The 25286-nt window shown below is 35.4% G+C and overlaps 1 protein-coding gene across 2 annotated transcripts in view; it reads left to right on the top strand.

Annotated features, from left to right (window-relative positions):
• The window catches only part of rxraa (retinoid X receptor, alpha a), a 363104-nt gene that overhangs the window by 327523 nt on the left and 10295 nt on the right, over window positions 1–25286 (top strand). For both annotated transcript variants that reach the window (XM_061980862.2, XM_061980863.2), the window contains exons 8-9: window positions 6574–6706; window positions 22915–23006. In XM_061980862.2, the coding sequence (XP_061836846.2) occupies window positions 6574–6706; window positions 22915–23006 (225 nt within the window). The remainder of the gene's footprint in view (window positions 1–6573; window positions 6707–22914; window positions 23007–25286) is intronic.

Consider the following 25286-nt stretch of genomic DNA (forward strand, 5'->3'; position numbering starts at 1 on the left):
GCATCACTTTATCCATCAATGAAAGTTGGGCTAGACTCCTTGGTTCCATTTCTTTAGTTCCATTATGACCGCAGGAACTTTCCACAATTACTTTGATTCTTTCAAAGATCAGCGTACGTTTCGAAGACGGAAACCAGAGTCGGATATTTCCACCGCAGTTCATGTTGGAATTCATGTTTCCATCAATGAACTACACACTCAGGCAGCCTCAAACCGTGAAAGTATCACCACTAGGCTTGACTGTAGGCAAGACACGAGTATATTGCTACTCACTTGTGTATCCAGCTATTTAGACAATAATGGCTGTGTGTTGATTAAGTACATTTATTCAACTACATTTTCCAAGGGCCACATTTCCAGAAACCTAAGAACTGGGGAGTCTGGACCTCTCTCCTTTCACTATTGCTGGGTTGCGATCACGTGACCAAAAGGCATTTCCGGGTTTCAGGTTTACGCTTCTGTGTTTTTACCTGAATTATTGCAGATGTAGGCATGTTTTAAAAGGTTTAGAGGCAAATATACAAGCCAGATATCATGACAAAATATTGAAAGGTAATGTAGGTATAAATGTCTAAAGATTTATACCATTAATAATCACCGAAGTTGACGTTACAACCACACTTCCTTCTACAATCACAAAAGATTGGAGACACAATGTGAAAAGATACGTTTTAGTTTTTGCAGTTGATTTACTGGTACAAATATTTCACTGTCATCTACAATTCATGTCTGCAGTTGTTTTGAACAATGTGAAGTTAATGTTTTGTCTCGTCGTTTAGCTAGATTTCCCTGGTGTTCAGCAATGTTTGCTTTCCATCAATATTAAGAGATATCAAGATACAGAAAGTTGGCCCAGGTTGCACCCTGCCGTCTGCCAAAAAGCAGCGAGTATAGGCTCCAGCCTCCTCACGACCCCAAAAGGGACAAGGAGTAGAAAATGGATGGATGGATTGAAGATGCCGTTACTATGGAATATGCAGCCTAAGAGAAATGTATTCATTTAGATTATTAATACTATTTGTGTTGTAGAATATTGGTTGGAAAATGACCAAATTTCAATGGTCAAATCAATGTCAAAACCCAACATTGATTAAATGTTGTCAAAAAGCATGTTGTTTCAACGTTGTATTTGTGTTGGAAAATATTGGTTGGAAAATGACCAAAATGCAATGGTCAAATCAACGTCAAAACCCAACATTCAATAAACGTTGTCAAAAAACATGTTGTTTCAATGTTGTATTGGTTGGAAAATGACCAAAATTCAATGGTCAAATCAACGTCAAAACCCAACATTCAATAAACGTTGTCAAAAAACATGTTGTTTCAATGTTGTATTGGTTGGAAAATGACCAAAATTCAATGGTCAAATCAACGTCAAAAACTAACATTAAATAAATGTTGTCAAAAATCATGTTGTTTCAACGTTGTATTGGTTGGAAAATGACCAAAATTCAATGGTCATATCAACGTCAAAACCCAACATTGATTAAATGTTGTCAAAAAGCATGCTGTTTCAACGTTGTATTTGTGTTGTAAAATATTGGTTGGAAAATTACCAAAATTCAATGGTCAAATCAACGTCAAAACCCAACATTGAATAAACGTTGTCAAAAAGCACGTTGTTTCAACGTTGTATTGGTTGGAAAATGACCAAAATTAAATGGTCAAATCAATGTCAAAACCCAACATTCAATAAACGTTGGCAAAAAGCATGTTGTTTTAACGTTGTATTTGTGTTGTATAATATTGGTTGGAAAATGACCAAATTTCAATTGTCATATCAACGTCAAAACCCAACATTGATTAATCGTTGTCAAAAAGCATGTTGTTTCAACGTTGAATTGGTTGGAAAATGACCAAAATTCAATGGTCATATCAACGTCAAAACCCAACATTCAATAAACGTTGTCAAAAAGCATGTTGTTTCAACGTTGTATTTGTTGTAAAAATGACCAAAATTCAATGGTCAAATCAACGTCAAAACCCAACATTGATTAGATGTTGTCAAAAAGCATGTTGTTTCAACGTTGTATTGGTTGAAAAATGACCAAAATTCAATGTTCAAATCAACATCAAAACCCAACATTGATTAAACATTGTCAAAAAGCATGTTGTTTCAACGTTGTATTGGTTGGAAAATGACCAAAATTCAATGGTCATATCAACGTCAAAACCCAACATTCAATAAACGTTGTCAAAAAGCATGTTGTTTCAACTTTGTATTGGTTGGAAAATGACCAAAATTCAATGGTCAAATCAACGTCAAAACCCAACATTCAATAAACGTTGTCAAAAAACATGTTGTTTCAATGTTGTATTGGTTGGAAAATGACCAAAATTCAAGGGTCAAATCAACGTCAAAACCCAACATTGAATAAACGTTGTCAAAAAGCATGTTGTTTCAACGTTGTATTGGTTGGAAAATGTCCAAAATTCAATGGTCATATCAACGTCAAAACCCAACATTTAATAAACGTCAAAAACATGTTGTTTCAACGTTGTATTGGTTGGAAAATGACCAAATTTTAATGGTCAAAACAACGTCAAAACTCAACATTGATTAAACGTCAAAAAGCATGTTGTTTCAACGTTGTATTGGTTGGAAAATGACCAAAATTCAATGGTCAAATCAACGTCAAAAACTAACATTCAATAAATGTTGTCAAAAATCATGTTGTTTCAACGTTGTATTGGTTGGAAAATGACCAAAATTCAATGGTCAAATCAACATCAAAACCCAACATTAATTAAACGTTGTCAAAAAGCATGTTGTTTCAATGTTGTATTGGTTGGAAAATGACCAAAATTCAATGGTCATATCAACGGTTAGAGTGTCCGCCCTGAGATCGGTAGGTTGTGAGTTCAAACCCCGAGTCATACCAAAGATTATAAAAATGGGACCCATTACCTTCCTGCTTGACACTCAGCATCAAGGGTTGGAATTGGGGGTTAAATCACCAAAAATGATTCCCGGGCGCGGCCACCGCCGCTGCCCACTGCTCCCCTCACCTCCCAGGGGGTGATCAAGGGTGATGGGTCAAATGCAGAAACATTTTTTGCCACACCTCGTGTGTGTGTGTGTGACAATCATTGGTACTTTAACTTTAACTTAACGTCAAAACCCAACATTTGATAAACGTTGTCAAAAAGTATGTTGTTCCAACGTTGTATTGGTTGGAAAATGACCAAAATTCAATGGTCAAATCAACGTCAAAACCCAACATTGATTAGATGTCGTCAAAAAACATTGTGGTTCCAACGTTGTATCCAAAATTAAATTGTCATATCAACGTCAAAACCCAACATTGAATAAACGTTGTCAAAAAGTATGTTGTTCCAACGTTGTATTGGTTGGAAAATGACCAAAATCCAATGGTCAAATCAACGTCAAAACCCAACATTCAATAAACGTTGTCAAAAAGCATGTTGTTTCAACGTTGTATTTGTGTTGGAAAATGACCAAAGTGCACTGGTCAAATCAACGTCAAAACCCAACATTGATTAAACGTTGTCAGGAAGCATGTTGTTTCAATGTTGTATTGGTTGGAAAACGACCAAAATTCAATGGTCAAATCAACGTCAAAACCCAAAATTTAATAAACGTCAAAAACATGTTGTTTCAACGTTGTATTGGTTGGAAAATGACCAAAATTCAATGGTCATATCAACGTCAAAACCCAACATTGAATAAACGTCAAAAAACATGTTGTGTTGGTTGGAAAATGACCAAATTTCAATGGTCATATCAACGTCAAAACCCAACATTGATTAAACATTGTCAAGAAGCATGTTGTTTCAATGTTGTATTGGTTGGAAAATGTCCAAAATTCAATGGTCATATCAACGTCAAAACCCAACATTGAATAAACGTCAAAAAACATGTTGTTTCAACGTTGTATTGGTTGGAAAATGACCAACATTCAATGGTCAAATCAACGTCAAAACTCAACATTGATTAAACGTTGTCAAAAAGCATGTTGTTCCAACGGTGTATTGGTTGGAAAATGACCAAAATTCAATGGTCAAATCAACGTCAAAACCCAACATTTAATAAACGTCAAAAAACATGTTGTTTCAACGTTGTATTGGTTGTAAAATGACCAAAATTCAAAGGTCAAATCAACGTCAAAACCCAACATTTAATAAACGTCAAAAAACATGTTGTTGCAACGTTGTATTGTTTGGAAAATGTCCAAAATTCAATGGTCATATCAACGTCAAAATTCAACATTGATTAAACATTGTCAAGAAGCATGTTGTTTCAATGTTGTATTGGTTGGAAAACGACCAAAATTCAATGGTCATATCAACGTCAAAACCCAACATTTAATAAACGTCAAAAACATGTTGTTTCAACGTTGTATTGGTTGGAAAATGACCAAATTTCAATGGTCAAATCAACGTCAAAACTCAACATTGATTAAACGTCAAAAAGCATGTTGTTTCAACGTTGTATTGGTTGGAAAATGACCAAAATTCAATGGTCAAATCAACGTCAAAACCCAACATTCAATAAACGTTGTCAAAAAACATGTTGTTTCAATGTTGTATTGGTTGGAAAATGACCAAAATTCAATGGTCAAATCAACGTCAAAAACTAACATTAAATAAATGTTGTCAAAAATCATGTTGTTTCAACGTTGTATTGGTTGGAAAATGACCAAAATTCAATGGTCATATCAACGTCAAAACCCAACATTGATTAAATGTTGTCAAAAAGCATGCTGTTTCAACGTTGTATTTGTGTTGTAAAATATTGGTTGGAAAATTACCAAAATTCAATGGTCAAATCAACGTCAAAACCCAACATTGAATAAACGTTGTCAAAAAGCACGTTGTTTCAACGTTGTATTGGTTGGAAAATGACCAAAATTAAATGGTCAAATCAATGTCAAAACCCAACATTCAATAAACGTTGGCAAAAAGCATGTTGTTTCAATGTTGTATTGGTTGGAAAATGACCAAAATTCAATGATCAAATCAACGTCAGAACCCAACATTAATTAGACGTTGTCAAAAAGCATGTTGTTCCAATGTTGTATTGGTTGGAAAATGACCATAATTCAATGGTCAAATCAACCTCAAAACCCAACATTGATTAAACATTGTCAAAAAGCATGTTGTTTCAACGTTGTATTGGTTGGAAAATGACCAAAATTCAATGGTCAAATCAACGTCAAAACCCAACATTGATTAAACATTGTCAAAAAGCATGTTGTTCCAACGTTGTATTGGTTGGAAAATGACCAAAATTCAATGATCAAATCAACGTCAGAACCCAACATTAATTAGACGTTGTCATAAAGCATGTTGTTCCAACGTTGTATTGGTTGGAAAATGACCAAAATTCAATGGTCAAATCAACCTCAAAACCCAACATTGATTAAACATTGTCAAAAAGCATGTTGTTCCAACGTTGTATTGGTTGGAAAATGAACAAATTTCAATGGTCAAATGAACGTCAAAACCCAACATTCGATAAACGTTGTCAAAAAGCATGTTGTTTCAAAGGTTGTAAAAATGACCAAAATTCAATGGTCAAATCAACGTCAAAACTCAACATTGAATAAACGTTGTCAAAAATCATGTTGTGCCAACGTTGTATTGGTTGGAAAATGTCCAAAATTCAATGGTCAAATCAACGTCAAAACCCAACATTGATTAAACGTCGTCAAAAAGCATGTTGTTTCAACATTAGGTTGGAGTTGCTCCAAGTCAGGACCTAATTCAACAAGTTCTCAACGTTGTTTCAATGTCTTGTGCCTGCTGGGTTGTTCCTGTGAAGGGTTCTGTGGTGAAGACGGTGGCTGACATGTGAGCGTTGTGCTCTTGACGTATTTGTCGAGACGTACGTTGGCTACTCGTGATTGTAGAAGCGCGGACTTAAAAGCTCTTATCCATTCACCAACATCACACATACCAGGGTCTTTCGGGGTCTCCCGACACTTTACCCCAGTCGGCTGCCCGTCATTCCAAATTTACACCATTGTATCGATAATCCGCCGTGAGGAAAATACCGTCCCCGGGAATAAAAGCCAACCGTCCCATCAGTGTCGATGCAGAGCACACACACAAGTGTCGGAGAGACCGGAGCCGAGCAGAGAGAGACATTATTCCGGAGAGCTCTCAGGTTTTCTATAAATAACCGCTTTAGTTCTGCTGTATCACAGATAAAAGCATCGCGGCTCCTCTCGTAGCCGACTCAACTCTGGGGAAAAGAGGCGAGTGTTGCCAGGCAGAACAGTTCAAGGAGCTCCGTCACTCGTCTTGTGTCTCCGGTGCTCTCGGTGTCGAGCCCCGGCTTTGGCGCGTCAAAGCCCGTTGTCTTCATCGCCTTGGCAGCCACGGTTTCATCCCTTTTACACGCCTGTCTCTTCAGAAAGTACCATTCCGACATCTTAGTAATAACCTGATGACGGCGCCTGAGAACCCCGTGTGCTTTAATTGAATCCCCACTCCTTTGTTTCACTTTCATTTGGCCTGAAACTGTGAACTTTTGTACCAGGGTTGTGCTTGTTTTGTCCCGCCTTATTTACACTTTCCCTCCGTCCCTCCCGCCTATCTCTGCTGCAGGTTGGAATGAACTCCTCATTGCGTCATTCTCGCACCGCTCGATAGCTGTGAAAGACGGCATTCTGTTGGCCACCGGGCTGCACGTCCACCGCAACAGCGCTCATAGTGCCGGAGTGGGAGCCATCTTTGACAGGTCTGTGGGTGTTTTTACCTTGAATGAATTCAAGCATACATTTGAAATGCATTCCTGATGTGGGCTCTATAAGAAGCCCCGGAACATTCCATGGAATATAGGTTGCAATGTAGGCGTATGCTTGTCTTTTTCAAACCATTAACCCACCACTAAAAATATTAAATAACTTTGTAGGTATGACTTTGAATGGCTTTCTTAAGCCCACACTTGACCAAGTGTACGCCAAAAAACTGGTTCAGTTTGATCAGATAAACCACAGGTGTCAAACTCAAGGCCCGGGGGCCCAGATCTGGCCCGACACATACATTTCTGTGGCCCCTGAAACGGTGGAAATAATTTGTTGATAAAGTACCTTAACTTTTCTTAATACATGTGTTACAAAAATAAATGTACTGTATGCAATTACATATGTTTACACCTTAATCGTCTCTAATAATACAACAAAATATTATATCATCATATATTTCAAAATAAAAGTTGTCAAAAAGCATGTTGTTATTTGTGTTGTAAAATATTGGTTGAAAAATGAACACAATTCAATTGACAAATCAACGTCAAAACTCAACATTGAATAAACGTCGTCAAAAAGCATGTTGTTTCAACGTTATATTTGTGTCGTAGAATATTAGTAGGAAAATGACCAAAATTCAATGGTCAAATCAATGTCAAAACCTAACGTCGAAAAAACGTCGTCAAAAAGCATGTTGTTTCAACGTTATATTTGTGTCGTAGAATATTAGTTGGAAAATGACCAAAATTCAATGGTCAAATCAACGTCAAAACCCAACATATATTAAACATTGTCAAAAAGCATGTTGTTTTAACGTTGTATTGGTTGGAAAATGACCAAAATTCAATGGTCAAATCAACGTCAAAACCCAACATTGAATAAACGTCGTCAAAAAGCATGTTGTTTCAACGTTGTATTTGTTTTGTAGAATATTAGTTGAGATATGACCAAAATTCAATGGTCAAATCAACGTCAAAACCCAACATTGAAAAAATGTCGTCAAAAAGCATGTTGTTTCAACGTTGTATTGGTTGGAAAATGACCAAAATTCAATGGTCAAATCAACATCAAAACCCAACATATATTAAACATTGTCAAAAAGCATATTGTTTCAAGCTTGTATTTGTTTTGTAGAATATTAGTTGAGATATGACCAAAATTCAAGGGTCAAATCGACGTCAAAACCCAACATTGAGTAAACGTCGTCAAAAAGCATGTTGTTTCAACGTTGTATTGGTTGGAAAATGACCAAAATTCAATGGTCAAATCAACGTCAAAACCTAACATTAAATAAACGTTGTCAAAAAGCATGTTGTTTCAACGTTGTATTGGTTGGAAAATGACCAAAATTCAAGGGTCAAATCAACGTCAACACCCAACATTGATTAAACGTCGTCAAAAAGCATGTTGTTTCAATGTTGTATTTGTGTTGAAGAATATTGGTTGAGAAATGACCAAATTTCAATGGTCAAATCAACGTCAGAACCCAACATTGAATAAACGTTGTCAAAAAGCATGTTGTTTCAACGTTGTATTTGTGTTGTAGCATATTGGTTGGAAAATGACCAAAATTCAATGGTCAAATCAACGTCAAAACCCAACATTGAATAAATGTTGTCAAAAAGCATGTTGTTTCAACGTTATGTTAGTTGGAAAATGACCAAAATTCAAGGGTCAATTAAACGTCAAAACCCAACATAGATTAAACGTTGTCAAAAAGCATGTTGTTACAACGTTGTATTTGTGTTGAAGAATATTGGTTGAGAAATGAGCTAAATTCAATGGTCAAATAAACGTCAGAACCCAACATTGAATAAACGTTGTCAAAAAGCATGTTGTTTCAACGTTATATTTGTGTCGTAGAATATTAGTTGGAAAGTGACCAAAATTCAATGGTCAAATCAACATAAAAACCCAACATTGAATAAACATTGTCAAAAACATGTTGTTCCAACGTTGTATTGGTTGTAAAAATTACCAAAATTCAATGGTCAAATCAACGTCAAAACCCAACATTCAATAAGCGTTGTCAAAAAGCATGTTGTTTCAATGTTGTATCGGTTGGAAAATGACCAAAATTCAAAGGTCAAATCAACGTCAAAACCCAACATTGAATAAACGTCGTCAAAAAGCATGTTGTTTCAACGTTGTATTTGTGTTGTAGCATATTAGTTGGAAAATGACCAAATTTCAATGGTCAAATCAACGTCAAAACCCAACATTGAATAAACGTCGTCAAAAAGCATGTTGTTTCAACGTTATATTTCTGTCTTAGAATATTAGTTGGAAAATGACCAAAATTCAAGGGTCAAATAAACGTCAAAACCCAACATAGATTAAACGTTGTCAAAAAGCATGTTGTTACAACGTTGTATTTGTGTTGTAGAATATTGGTTGAGATATGACCAAAATTCAATGGTCAAATCAACGTCAGAGCCCAACATTGAATAAACGTTGTCAAAAAGCATGTTGTTTCAACGTTGTATTTGTGTTGTACAATATTAGTTGGAAAATGACCCAAATTCAATGGTCAAATCAACGTAAAAACCCAACATTGAATAAACGTTGTCAAAAACATGTTGTTCCAACGTTGTATTTGTGTTGTAAAATATTGGTTGAAAAATTACCAAAATTCAAGGATCAAATCAATGTCAAAACCTAACGTTGAAAAAACGTTGTCAAAAAGCATGTTGTTTCAACGTTATATTTGTGTCGTAGAATATTAGTAGGAAAATGACCAAAATTCAATGGTCAAATCAACGTCAAAACCCAACATTGGTTAAACGTCGTCAAAAAGCATGTTGTTACAATGTTGTATTGGTTGTAAAAATGACCAAAATTCAATGGTCAAATCAACGTCAAAACCCAACATATATTAAACGTTGTCAAAAAGCATGTTGTTTCAACGTTATATTTGTGTCGTAGAATATTAGTAGGAAAATGACCAAAATTCAATGGTCAAATCAACGTCAAAACCCAACATTGAATAAACGTCGACAAAAGCATGTTGTTACAACGTTGTATTGGTTGTAAAAATGACCAAAATTCAATGGTCAAATCAACGTCAAAACCCAATATATATTAAACATTGTCAAAAGCATGTTGTTCCAACGTTGTATTGGTTGGAAAATGACCAAAATTCAAGGGTCAAATCAACGTCAACACCCAACATTGATTAAACGTCGTCAAAAAGCATGTTGTTTCAACGTTGTATTTGTGTTGAAGAATATTGGTTGAGAAATGACCAAAATTCAAGGGTCAAATAAACGTCAAAACCCAACATTGAATAAATGTCGTCAAAAAGCATGTTGTTTCAACGTTGTATTGGTTGTAAAAATGACCAAAATTCAATGGTCAAATCAACGTCAAAACCCAACATTGATTAAACGTCGTCAAAAAGCATGTTGTTTCAACGTTGTATTTGTGTTGAAGAATATTGGTTGAGAAATGACCAAAATTCAAGGGTCAAATAAACGTCAGAACCCAACATTGAGTAAACGTTGTCAAAAAGCATGTTGTTTCAACGTTATATTTGTGTCGTAGAATATTAGTTGGAAAATGACCAAAATTCAATGGTCAAATCAACGTCAAAACCCAACATTGAATAAATGTCGTCAAAAAGCATGTTGTTTCAACGTTATATTTGTGTTGTAGAATATTGGTTTGAAAATGACCAAAATTCAATGGTCAAATAAACGTCAAAACCCAACATTGAATAAATGTCGTCAAAAAGCATGTTGTTTCAACGTTGTATTTGTTGTAAAAATGACCAAAATTCAATGGTCATATTAACGTCAAAATCCAACATTGATTAAACGTTGTCAAAAAGCATGTTGTTCCAACGATGTATTGGTTGTAAAAATGACCAAAATTCAATGGTCAAATCAACGTCAAAACCCAAAATTGAATAAACATTGTCAAAAAGCATGTTGTTTCAACGTCGTATTGGTTGGAAAATTACCAAAATTCAAAGGTCAAATCAACGTCAAAACCCAACATTGATTAAACGTCGTCAAAAAGCATGTTGTTTCAACGTTGTATTTGTGTTGGAAAATGACCAAAATTCAATGATCAAATCAACGTCAAAACCCAACATTGAATAAACGTCATCAAAAAGCATGTTGTTTCAACGTTGTATTTGTGTTGTAGAATATTGGTTGGAAAATGACCAAAATTCAATGGTGCCCACAATTGACCAAGTGTACACCAAAAAACTGTTATGTTCGGTTCAGTTTGATCAGAGAAACCATAGGTGTCAAACTCAAGGCCCCGGGGGGCCAGATCTGGCCCGCCACATCAATTTGTGTGGCCCCCGAAAGGGTGGAAATAATATGTGTTAATAAAGTACCTTATCTTTTCTTAATAAATGTGTTACAAAAATAAATGTACTGTGTGCAATTACAAACATGTATGTTTATATATATGTAAGGATATATACATATATACATACAAACACACATACACACTGTATATATATATATATATATATATATATATATAGTACAGGCCAAACATTTTTGGATACACCTTCTCATTCAATGCGTTTTCTTTATTTTCATGACTATTTACATTGTAGATTGTCACTGAAGGCATCAAAACTATGAATGAACACATGGAGTTATGTACTTAACAAAAAAAAGGTGACATAATTGAAAACATGTTTTATATTCCAGATTCTTCAAAATAGCCACCCTTTGCTCTGATTACTTTTTCGCACACTCTTGGCATTTTCCTTTATGATTTTGACAAAATAATAGAATGGAAAATTACTGCATACGTCAGCAGACTAATTAGGAGCCTTTGTTTTGTTTACTTACTACTAAAAGACAAGTTGTCGAGTATGTTCACTATTTTATTTAAGGACGAATTTGCAATAATAAACATATGTTTAATGTACCCTAAGATTTTTTGTTAAAATAAAGCCAATAATGCAATTTTTTGTGGTCCCCTTTATTTAGAAAAGTATCGAAAAGTATCAAAATACATTTTGGGGACAACCCTAATCCAGGTTAAGGCCTTAAAATCATTAAACAATTTAAAATGTATAGGTAGTTACTACTAATAAATCATAAGGTAAGATGATTAATAAAACAGTCTAGACTTCAGGGTGGTTGTCTTTACTACACATAATCCACACTGCTTGCTGGTTTCAGTAACGACTTATTATCAATCGATTATCAACCTCGCTGCAAGTTTTGAGGATGTAACAAGTTGACGATCAAGACGAGTGTGCTGATGACACCAGCGTGGTCGGACTTATCTCAGTGAGAGAGGCGAGGCATCCGACAGGCAGGATGTCCTGAAGTTGGCAGCCTGGTGTTCTGAGAACTACCTCACTCTGAACACCAAGAAAACCAAAAAACTCTTCGTTCTGTATCATAGTCTGGTACGGCAGCTGCATCATTGCAGACAGGGAGAGGCTCCACAGAGTACCATAGGGCGCACCGGATTATATTGCACACTGCCGATGAGTGGGTCTATTCAGGTCTATTTTCATACAAAAGGCGCATCAAAAGAGTCATATTATTATTATTATTTTTCTTGTGGTCTACATCAGTGTTTTTCAACCTTTTTTGAGCCAAGGCGCATTTTTTTCATTGAAAAAATCCGAAGGCACACCACCAGCAGAAATCATTAAAAAAATTAAACTCCGTAGACAATAAAAAGTTGTTGGAAGTGAATTTAAAGCATAACCAACCATGCATCAATATAGCTCTTGTCTCAAAGTAGGTGTACTGTCACGACCTGTTGTCTTGCGCTCCTATTTGGGTGGCTTTTTCTCTTTTTTTGGTATTTTCCTGGAGCAGTTTCATGTCTTCCTTTGAGCGATATTTCCCGCATCTACTTTGTTTTCGCAATCAAAAATATTTCAGTTGTTTTTATCCTTCTTTGTGGGGACATTGTTGATTGTCATGTCATGTTCGGATGTACTTTGTGGACGCCGTCTTTTCTCCACAGTAAGTCTTTGCTGTCGTCCAGCATTCTGTTTTTGTTTACTTTGTAGCCAGTTCAGTTTTAGTTTCGTTCTGGATAGCCTTCCCTCAGCTTCAATGCCTTTTTTTAGGGGCACTCACCTTTTGTTTATTTTGGTTTAAGCATTAGATACCTTTTTACCTGCACGCTACCTCCCGCTGTTTCCGACATCTACAAAGCAATTAGCTACCGACTGCCACCTACTGGTATGGAAGAGTATTACATGGTTACTTTGCCGAGCTCGAGACAGCACCGACACTCAACAACAACACATAATTTGCAGACTATAATTACTGGTTTGCAAAAACTATTTTTAACCCAAATAGGTGAAATTAAATAATCTCCCACGGCACACCAGACTGTATCTCACGGCACACTAGTGTGCCGCGGCACAGCGGTTGAAAAACACTGGTCTACATTACATGTAATGGTGGTTCTTTGGTCAAAATGTTGCATAGATTATGACAGCGTCTTTTCTCCGTCATCTTTGTTGTAGCGGTGTAGCGTGCAAGGACGGGAGTGGAAGAAGTGTCAAAAGATGGAGCTAACTGTTTTAATGACATTCAGACTTTACTTCAATCAATAACGGAGCGGAAATGTGTCCCGTGAAAAAACGTCCAACCAGAACTCTCTAATAACTAAAGTTCCTTGGGTGAATAATGTAAACTCACTACACCGGTGTGTTTTAGCGCTTTCACGGCGAGTTTACTGACAGATATAAGTAAGAACTTTACACTACTTTATATTAGAAATGGCAACAGTAGAGGATGAATGTCCCATAACAAGAAGATAGAGAAAAAGAAGAAGCTTATCGACTACGATGTCGGACGACTACTTTTATATTTCCTGTATTTTATATTCCGTATTTTTCGGAGTATAAGTCGCTCCGGAGTATAAGTCGCACCGGCCGAAAATGCATAATAAAGAAGGAAAGAAACATATATAAGTCGCACTGGAGTATAAGTCGCATGTTTGGGGGAATTATTTGATAAAAGCCAACAGCAAGAATAGACATTTGAAAGGCAATTTAAAAAAAATAAAGAATTGTGAACAACAGGCTGAATAAGTGTACGTTATATGAGGCATAAATAACCAACTGGTATGTTAACGTAACATATTATGGTAAGAGTCATTCAAATAACTATAACATATAGAACATGCTATACGTTTACCAAACAATCTGTCACTCCTAATCGCTAAATCCCATGAAATCTTATACGTCTAGTCTCTTACGTGAATGAGCTACATAATATTATTTGATATTTTACGGTAATGTGTTAATAATTTCACACATAAGTCGCGCCTGAGTATAAGTCGCACCCCCGGCCAAACTATGAAAAAAACTGCGACTTATAGTCCGAAAAATACGGTTATTACTTTGAACTGTTTTATATTTTAATTTTTATCCTAAAGCGTCCTTGAGTACTCTGAAAAGCGCTATACCAAATAAAATGTAATATTATTATTATTATTATTATTATTATTATTATTATTTTTATTATTATTATTATTATTATTATTGTTATTGTTATTGTTATTATTATTATTATTATTATTATTATTATTATTATTATTATATTACAAAGGCGGACGCGCGCACATTTTCAGGACTTATGCAGATCCCAAATACAGATCAGCAGGTACCAGAAGGTAGGAAAAGTTTCTTTTGCATAATATTGCGAAACAAAACGCCAGATAATATGTCTTACCTTACACACACCATAATAATACTCATATGTTGAAGCACAGTACAATCCATCAAGCGGTGTGGCTTCATAGCTTACCAAAGTCGTACTAAAAACATTTTGATAGTTTTTTTAAGCGCCGTGGGTAGTGTTCTATATTTTCAATGGAACATATAAAATGTTGGTTGTCATGTCTGTGTGATCATGTTTTGTTTTAGTCATGTTCGGTTTTGTTTTTGGACTTTTTGTGCACTTTTGTTTGTTTTGTCACCATAGCAACCATTAGTTTTCACCTGTCACGTCACGCACCTGTTTCACGTTTTGAGTCACGCACCTGTTTTCACTAATCATGTCTGTAGTATTTAAGTTCATTGTTTTCAGTTTGTCTTTCTGGCGACATCCGGATTCATACCCCTGTCAAGTAAGTTTTTGTTTATTAATGCCACAGTTAGTGTTTTTGTTTCATTGTTCACAGTTTCTGCCTATGTGCAAGTTTTGTTTTCATTAGCCAAGTTTTGTACCTCCGCCATTGTGCGCGCTTTTCGTTTGTTCTTTTTTGATATATTAAATAAAATATGTACTCACATTCCCGTCTCGCCCGAGCCAACTTTCCGTTGCCTTCAGGAAAAACAAAACCCAAGGACCAAGTCGCGACATTGGTGTTGTTTACTTGAGTCATATTGCAGTCTACACGTATCTCTTATGTGTGACTGCCATCTACTGGTCACACTTATCATTTCACCATGTACCAAATAAAATAGCTTCGAGGTCGGTAAGCACAACCAAAGTTATTCCGTACATTAGGCGCACCGCGTTATAAGGCGCACTGTCCAGTTTTAATAATAACTGGGATTTATATAGCGCTTTTCTAAGTACCCAAAGTTGCTTTACATGTAGAACCCATCATTCATTCACACCTGGTGGTGGTAAGCTACTTTCATAGCCACAGCTGCCCTGGGGTAGACTGACGGAAGCGGCCCCTCCGACCACATACCTGCCAACTACTCCGGTTTTCCCGTAATTAGTACGGTTTTCATCAACCTATTCCGGGTTACGGTTGCAGTGATAAAAAATACGGTTTTTCATTAATTAAAAAAAATTTAAAAAAATTACGTTTTATTCACGAAATCGCGTAACAACAATGATAATCGACACTGCTTTCCGTAACTTCCTATCGAGCCATTTCGAATGCCATGCGCGAGGCTATTTATAGCACCGCTGCCAAGCACGAGGCACCAGTTGCCATCGTTTCCAAACGAGCGAACGATCATGGAATCAGCCGGAGAAAAATCGCATACGAGTCTTAAACCGAAAAGAAAACTGCAGTCATTCCGTGAAGAATATTCAAAAGCCTATCCGGGAATAATTATCCGTTCCAAAAAGGGTGAAAACTACGCGAATTGCACCTTGTGCAGACAAGATTTTTCGATCGGACACGGAGGAATTAGCGATGTAAAAGACCACGTTGGGACAAAAAAACACAAGTCTAATGCCGTTGCTAGCGATACAAGTGGAAAACTTTCAACGTTTTTCATCGCCCAAACAGATTCTTTGGATGTGATAAATGCCGAAGTTTTATTTACGGAGGCAATAATTGAGCAAACAAAAAGGTAATGACACCAATGTTATCTATTGGAATTGTTTAGTACTATTATACTGTTAAAAGTGTTTATACTATTTATGCTTTCAAGTCCAAGTTGAAGAAATCTTGTTAAATGTTGACAGCATAACTACCAAAATACAGAAGTATGTCCTTAATATTTTTGCAGTGCTATTTCTGTTGAAAAGTTCAAATGATTACATTAGAGATGTGATGTGCCACTTTTCAAGTGTCTGATGGCTTAAATTAATTTTCATGAATTTTTCATATTTTGAATTCTTTTGAAAGGCTTACAAAAAAACTACATTTGAATTGTAATTCCATGCTATTGACAGGACTATTAATTTTAATGAAGTTAGCTTACCATGTTTACAGTATGATAATTGTGATAGAAATGTGAATTTTAGGCACAGCATATTTTTTACAATTGAACAAGGCAGTAGATTATACAAGCTTGGACAGAAAGTTAATAATGACACCAATTTTTTTTTTTAATGGAATTGTTTAGTACTGTTTTACCATTTGTTTACTGTAAAAGTTGTTTATACTGTTTATACTTTCAATTAACAAATTGAAGTCTTGTGAAAGGTTGACAGGATAACTGGCATTAACTGTCAAAATAATTTCAAACTATTGAAGTTATCTTACAGAATAAACATGTCAATCAACCCATATGATTTTTGCTGTAATATTTTTGTTTTGAAAAGTCACTGTGACTGATAGAAAAGTGATGGTTTTAGCAACATTTTAACCTGTCTGAATGCTAATAATCATTTTGCGTCGGGGGGCGAAGGAACCCCCCACCAGGACTTTGTCCTGGACCTACCGGGGCCTGCGGCCCCTGGACCCTGGCTACTAGGTTTTTCTGATTTCAAAAGTTGGCAGGTATGCGACCACCACCTATCATTCATCATTCAATTCACCGGTGTGAGTGGCACCGGGGGAAAAGGGTGAAGTGTCCCGCCCAAGGACACAACGGCAGCGATTTTTTTGGATGGTAAGAGGCGGGGAGCGAACCTGCAACCCTCAGGTTTCTGCCACGGTTGCTCTACCCGCTACGCCATGCCGCCTCTAGTTTTGAGCAAATAAAAGGATTTTAAGTGCGCCTTATAGTCCGAAAAATGCGGTAGAAATGGCAGAACAGAAGAGCACCCTCTCCTCCACGACGGACACTTATACCTCCCGCTGCCTCGGCACAGCCAACAAGGTCATCAAGAACAGAGCTCACACTGGTTTTGAACTGTTTGATCTTTGGCTTTCAGGGAAGTGCTACGGGTGCATCAGAGCCAGGATGAAGAGGCTTAAGGACCGTTTTTTTTCGTAATTTTTTTTTTGAGGACTAGGGGTACAACCATTCGTCGACAAATTAGACAGTAAAATGTATTGCAAAGAAATTTGTTGATAATGCAACAACAGGGAGATAAAAATGACTTGATTGGCACTTGGTTGAAAACATGCAAAGTATGGAAATATTTCACCCTAAAGAGTCCGTTTGAAGGGCAAAAAAAAACTTTATGAATGTTTTTTTGTTTTTTTTAGCCACACAATTCCAAATCAGTCATGGGGAAGGAACCCTGCGGTGACATTTCAGGTCACAGGCTAATACCTCACAGGCGGCTGCAGCATCTGTCGAACGACAGTGTTTGGACATGATTTATGCTGAAAAGCATTTGCATCTAGTCAAGTCTGAAAATGTGTCAGATGAGAGCCAATAAAAACTGAGCGTTATTATCTCAGTACAAGTGTGCTCGGTGTGCCTAATGAAGTGGACTATGTTTGACTGTTGAATCATCCCCTGAGCGAGAGATAACAAGCAGCAGGTTTAGTAGCGATCTGCCAATATCCGTACCAGCCTGGTATAATCTGCAGTCTCTGCCCGAGGACCTTATATCTGTAATAAGTGTGGCGAGCTTTAAGATACACAAAACTGATTATGTTTATTTATCTGCCGCTCTCTCGCTTCCTCATTTAAATGAGACTGATTATCATAAACACCTCCGCCTTTTTTTTTTTTTTAGCCGTGTTGTTCCTTGTAGCAAATTGAATTACAATGAGCCGAAAGTCACAATTGACTCTACTCAGAATGAGAGCTGGAGGAAATGGAGAGGGTGTGACAACGCAATGGAACTCGCTAGCACAGGATTGCTCTGTGGCTTTCCTATTATTTAAAGCGACCGAATGCACCAAATTTTAGAAGAAAAACCTATTTTTACATACAGTACAGGCCAAAAGTTTGTACACGCCTTCTTATTTCAATTTATTTTCATGACTATTTACATTGTAGATTGTCACTGAAGGCATCAAAACTGTAAACCAAACAACCTTCCCTAGTCATGTTGCAGGAAAAAACCTGCTCACTGAACTTTATGGATATTATAAAAAACAACAACATCCTATCGCCATAAAAAAAATCAAAAATACACTATTTTAAATTCATACAAGGGATGATAGGAAAAATGCAAAACACTCTCTCCAACTTTAGAAGGTCATCACACAAGTAAACTAGGTAGGCGTTGAACTTTCACATTCTTTTAATAACCAATTATAAATTAATTATATATTCATTATACTATTATAATATGTAGACATATACAGTACAGTCCAAAAGTTTGGACACACCTTCTCATTTCAATGCGTTTTCTTTATTTTACATTGTAGATTGTCACCGATGGCATCAAAACTATAAACCAAACAACCTTCCCTAGTCATGTTGCAGACAAACATGGTCACACATAACACAACCTGCTCACTGAACTTTGTGGATATTATATAAAAAATAAAAAATAAAACGTCCTATCACCATTAAAAAAAAAATCAAAAATACACTATTTTAAATCCATACAGGGGATGATAGGAAAAATGCAAAACACTCTCTCCACAGTTGTCCATGTTTGGTGCATTTTAGCTGCTTGATATTTCTGATTAATTACAAAACTTTAAGGTCATCGCACAAGTAAACTAGGTAGGCGTTGAACTTTAACATTCTCTTAATAACCAATTATAAATTAATTATATATCCATTATATTATTATAATATGTACACATATACAGTACAGGCCAAAAGTTTGGACACACCTTCTCATTTCAATGGGTTTTCTTTATTTTCATGACTATTTTACATTGTAGATTGTCACTGAAGGCATCAAAACTATAAACCAAACAACCTTCCCTAGTCATGTTGCAGGGGGGGGAAAAATGCAACCGGCACATAAATTCGACAAACATGGTCACACATAACACAACCTGCTCACTGAACTTTGTGGATATTATATAAGAAATAAAAAATAAAATAAACGTCCTATCACCATTAAAAAAAAATCAAAAATACACTATTTTAAATCCATACAAGGGATGGTAGGGAAAATGCAAAACACTCTCTCCACAGTTGTCCATGTTTGGTGCATTTTAGCTGCTTGATATATCTGATTAATTTTTAAAACTTTAAGGTCATCGCACATGTAAACTAGGTAGGCCTTGAACTTTCACATTCTCTTAATAACCAATTATTAATTAATTATATATCCATTATATTATTATAATATGTACTCATATACAGTACAGGCCAAAAGTTTGGACACACCTTCTCATTTCAATGTGTTTTCTTTATTTTCATGACTATTTACATTGTAGATTGTCACTGAAGGCATCAAAACTATAAACCAAACAACCTTCCCTAGTCATGTTGCAGGGGGGGGGGGAATGCAACCAGCACAAAAATTCGACAAACATGGTCACACATAACACAACCTGCTCACTGAACTTTGTGGATATTATATAAAAAATTAAAAATAAATGTCCTATCACCATTAAAAAAAAATCAAAAATACACTATTTTAAATCCATACAAGGGGTGATAGGAAAAATGCAAAACACTCTCTCCACAGTTGTCCATGTTTGGTGCATTTTAGCTGCTTGATATTTCTGATTTATTTTTAAAACTTTAAGGTCATCGCACATGTAAACTAGGTAGGCGTTGAACTTTAACATTCTCTTAATAACCAATTGTAAATTAATTATATATCCATTATATTATTATAATATGTACACATATACAGTACAGGCCAAAAGTTTGGACACACCTTCTCATTTCAATGGGTTTTCTTTATTTTCATGACTATTTTACATTGTAGATTGTCACTGAAGGCATCAAAACTATAAACCAAACAACCTTTCCTAGTCATGTTGCAGGGTGTAAAAAATGCAACCGGCACATAAATTCGACAAACATGGTCACACATAACACAACCTGCTCACTGAACTTTGTGGATATTATATAACAAATAAAATGTCCTATCACCATTAAAAAAAAAAATCAAAAATACACTATTTTAAATCCATACAAGGGATGATAGGAAAAATGCAAAACAATCTCTCCACAGTTGTCCATGTTTGGTGCATTTTAGCCGCTTGATAATTCGGATTGATTACAAAACTTTAAGAAGGTCATCGCACAAGTAAACTAGGTAGGCGTTGAACTTTCACATTCTCTTAATAACCAATTATAATATACGTTAATTATATATCCATTATATTATTATAATATGTACTCATATACAGTACAGGCCAAAAGTTTGGACACACCTTCTCATTTCAATAGGGTTTTCTTTATTTTCATGACTATTTATATTGTAGATTGTCACTGAAGGCATCAAAACTATAAACCAAACAACCTTCCCTAGTCATGTTGCAGGGAAAAAAATGCAACCAGCACAAAAAATCGACAAATATAGTCACACAACCTGCTCCCTGAACTTTGTGGATATTATAAAAAAAAAAATCAAAAATACACTATTTTAAATCCATACAAGGGATGACAGGAAAAATGCAAAACACTCTCTCCACAGTTGTCCATGTTTGGTGCATTTTAGCCGCTTGAAATTAATTATATATCCATTATATTATTATAATATGTACACATATACAGTACATGCAAAAAATTTGGACACACCTTCTCATTTCAATGTGTTTTCTTTATTTTCACGACTACTTACATTGTATATTGTCACTGAAGGCATCAAAACTATAAACCAAACAACCTTCCCTAGTCATGTTGCAGGAAAAAAAAAATGCAACCAGCACAAAAAATCGACAAATATGGTCACACATAACACAACCTGCTCACTGAACTTTGTGGATATTATAAAAAAAAAAAAAAAACGTCCTGTCACCATAAAAAAAAAATCAAAAATACACTATTTTAAATCCATACAAGGGATGATAGGAAAAATGCAAAACACTCTCTCCACAGTTGTCCATGTTTGGTGCATTTTAGCCGCTTGAAATTAATTATATATCCATTATATTATTATAATATGTACACATATACAGTACAGGCCAAAAGTTTGGACACACCTTCTCATTTCAATGGGTTTTCTTTATTTTCATGACTATTTACATTGTAGATTGTCACTGAAGGCATCAAAACTATAAACCAAACAACCTTCCCTAGTCATGTTGCAGGGGGGAAAAAAATGCAACCAGCATAAAAATTCGACAAACATGGTCACACATAACACAACCTGCTCACTGAACATTGTGGATGTTATAAAAAAATAAAAAAAAACGTCCAATCACCATAAAAAATCAAGAATACACTATTTTAAATCCATACAAGGGATAATAGGAAAAATGCAAAACACTCTCTCCACAGTTGTCCATGTTTGGTGCATTTTAGCCGCTTGAAATTAATTATATATCCATTATATTATTATAATATGTACTCATATACAGTACAGGCCAAAAGATTGGAAACACTTTCTCATTTCAATGCGTTTTCTTTATTTTCATGACTACTTACATTGTAGATTGTCACTGAAGGCATCAAAACTATAAACCAAACAACCTTCCCTAGTCATGTTGCAGGAAAAAAAAAATGCAACCAGCACAAAAAATCGACAAATATGGTCACACATAACACAACCTGCTCACTGAACTTTGTGGATATTATAAAAAAAAAAAAAAAAAACGTCCTGTCACCATAAAAAAAAAATCAAAAATACACTATTTTAAATCCATACAAGGGATGATAGGAAAAATGCAAAACACTCTCTCCACAGTTGTCCATGTTTGGTGCATTTTAGCCGCTTGAAATTAATTATATATCCATTATATTATTATAACATGTACACATATACAGTACAGGCAAAAAAATTTGGACACACCTTCTCATTTCAATGCGTTTTCTTTATTTTCATGACTACTTACATTGTAGATTGTCACTGAAGGCATCAAAACTATAAACCAAACAACCTTCCCTGGTCATGTTTTAGGAGGAAAAAAAAAATGCAACCAGCACAAAAATTCGACAAACATGATCACACATAACACAACCTGCTCACTGAACTTTGTGGAACTTTTATTCGCTAATGCTAACAGTGCTAGTTTGAATATATCACAATAGCACGTACAAATATGCATGAAAACACTCCCTAGAGACATCACACACGGGACGGTTTAGTATGAATTGTTTTAGTTACGCTGTAAAATGTACAAACGTTGCTTGGAGTGATGAGCGAAGAATCCTATGGGCGGTTTTACTTCCGGTTCAAGGTATGAAACAGGAAATACATGTCGATTACGAACTCGTCCTAAAGATCTCGCCATAAAACAAACCATAAAACACAATTTCAGTGCCTCTATCGATATAATATGAAAAGTATTTGTAGAATACAAAACATTATGGCTGTTAGCGAAGAAAATTCTATAAATTAGCTGAACCATTTTATAAGCCGGGGGATCAAAGCGTTGGAAAAAAAGCAGCGTCTTATATATGTAATTGCAGTGATGATTTATCTGAACATTGATTTGGGAGTGATTGTGTTTCCCGCTGGCACTCATTGTTGGAGAACATAAGCAGGATGAAAAAAAAACATTCAAATCGTGTTTTATTGACTGAAGCGTATTTTTCTTCATCTCCGTCTTTTTTGTGTCTTTTGTGCAGAGTGCTCACGGAACTGGTGTCTAAGATGCGGGATATGCAGATGGATAAGACAGAACTGGGGTGCCTTCGAGCCATAGTCCTTTTCAACCCAGGTAACCATGACTGAGAGCTCTCTGCAGAGGATCTTTGAACAAACTGTAGATAATAACATGCTTCAAAGTGAACGTACTGTATTCCTCATGCTTTTTCCTTCAAGCAACAAATATCCTTTGAAACCTGTTTGATGATGCAGCTGGAAACTAGAAATGATTACAGATTTTTACATTTGCTCATTTGAGATCAGGGAAATGATTGGAAAAGCTCAAAAAATATATATATATAAAATATATAGGGAAATACAGTAGTACCTCAATTAATGAGATCGTCATTTAATTTGCATAAGTTCTCTAGATGCATGTCATTGTAAAGGACATGTTAGAGCACAGGTGTCAAACTCAAGAGCCAGGGACCAGGTCTATATATGGCCCTTGAAGGCCTGGAAAATATATGTGTCAATAAGGTACCGTATCTTTGCTTACTAAATGTTTTTGTTCTTTCTGTTTGGACAGAAAAAAATTGTACGTACAGCATTAAAATTGCACATTTTTTCTACTTTAATATTAACCAATATTGCAGCAACTATTGTATCGTCAATCAATCAATCAAAGTCATACTTTCCAAACAAGTTTTGGTGTTAAAGTTACAACAAATGCTGGAAATATCTGCTTGAACTATGATTTCAAGGCAAGTTAACCATCAAATTGTTCACTGTAGATTTTATTTTCCGGGCAACCGAATGCACCATATTTTAGAAGAAAAACCTATTTTTACATACAGTACAGGCCAAAAGTTTGGACACGCCTTCTTATTTAAATTTATTTTCATGACTATTTACATTGTAGATTGTCACTGAAGGCATCAAAACTATAAACCAAACAACCTTCCCTAGTCATGTTTCAGGAAAAAACACTATTTTAAATCCATACAAGGGATGATAGGAAAAATGCAAAACACTCTCTCCAACTTTAAGAAGGTCATTGCACAAGTAAACTAGGTAGGCGTTGAACTTTCACATTCTCCTAATAGCCAATTATGAATTAATTATATATCCATTATATTATTATAATATGTACACATATACAGTACAGGCCAAAAGTTTGGACACACCTTCTCATTTCAATGGGTTTTCTTTATTTTCATGACTATTTACATTGTAGATTGTCATTGAAGGCATCAAAACTATAAACCAAACAACCTTCCCTAGTCATGTTGCATGTTGCAAATTTATGGTGTTTTTTTTTTTACAGCATATTAACTTTAAATTTAAAAGCAACTTTTTTTTATTAACCTTAAGGCCCAAGCTGTTTGTTTACATGCTTTTTTTTTTTTTCTCTTTGCTATTTGGGCTTATTGGACCCTAATTAGAATAAAAACTAAGAATCATCTTTTGATATGATGTACTTAGTCCATAAGTACACAAACGTGTACTTCATGTTTAGTGACATGCTAATTCTTATTTTTACACTTTTTTTTTCCAAATTCCATGGTATGTTATACTCTTCTGACACCACCAGATGGCAGTATAAGTGTCCACATAAGTGGCCATAAGACCCCAATTCAGTAGTGTACACAGTTCTGGAAATAAGAGCTAAAAGGTGCTGTCCACGCATGTGGCCAACTAAGCCTTTTATAGTAAAATTCTGTCAACTGAGCGTTGTTTTTTTCATGGTAAAATGTACACTTGTTGTTTTTAAACGTTTGATTGATTGATTGATTGATTGAAACTTGTAATAGTAGATTGCACAGTACAGTACATATTCCGTACAATTGACCACTAAATGGTAACACCCCAATAAGTTTTTCAACTTGTTTAAGTCGGGATCCACGCTAATCAATTCATGGTAACGTGAATTACTGTAAACGGAAAAAGGCTCGCACATTTTTTGACGGTAAAAACAAACTGGCATCTATGTTGCCAGAATTTTTTTTTAAATTACAGTGGGGCCGTTTTTCCATTTACAGTAAGACGTTGTAAAACCATAGTACATTTTACACTAAAATGTTGTAATAAAAAAAAAAAAACGTTTTATTGCAGTAAAATTCCGGTGAGTTTTTACTATAAAATATACTTCTTCTTTTTTTTTTACAGTGTGCATAAAAAAAATTAAAAAATTAAAATGTATAGGCAAATTCATATATTATTTGCTGTGACAAGCCTCACTGCAATGTGGCCCTTGACGGAAAAAAGTGTGACACCCCTGTGTTAGAGAGAGGAATAGCATGAGAGACGAAAAGTTAATAAAATCTTTTTTTAAACGTCAAACCACTGTTAACTTTGGGCTCCTCCCCCTCCTCAATGTGGAAAAAAAGGGGTATTTTACTTGAACTGAGCA

The sequence above is a fragment of the Nerophis lumbriciformis genome, linkage group LG20 (assembly GCF_033978685.3).
Source record: "Nerophis lumbriciformis linkage group LG20, RoL_Nlum_v2.1, whole genome shotgun sequence".
Lineage (NCBI taxonomy): Eukaryota > Metazoa > Chordata > Actinopteri > Syngnathiformes > Syngnathidae > Nerophis > Nerophis lumbriciformis.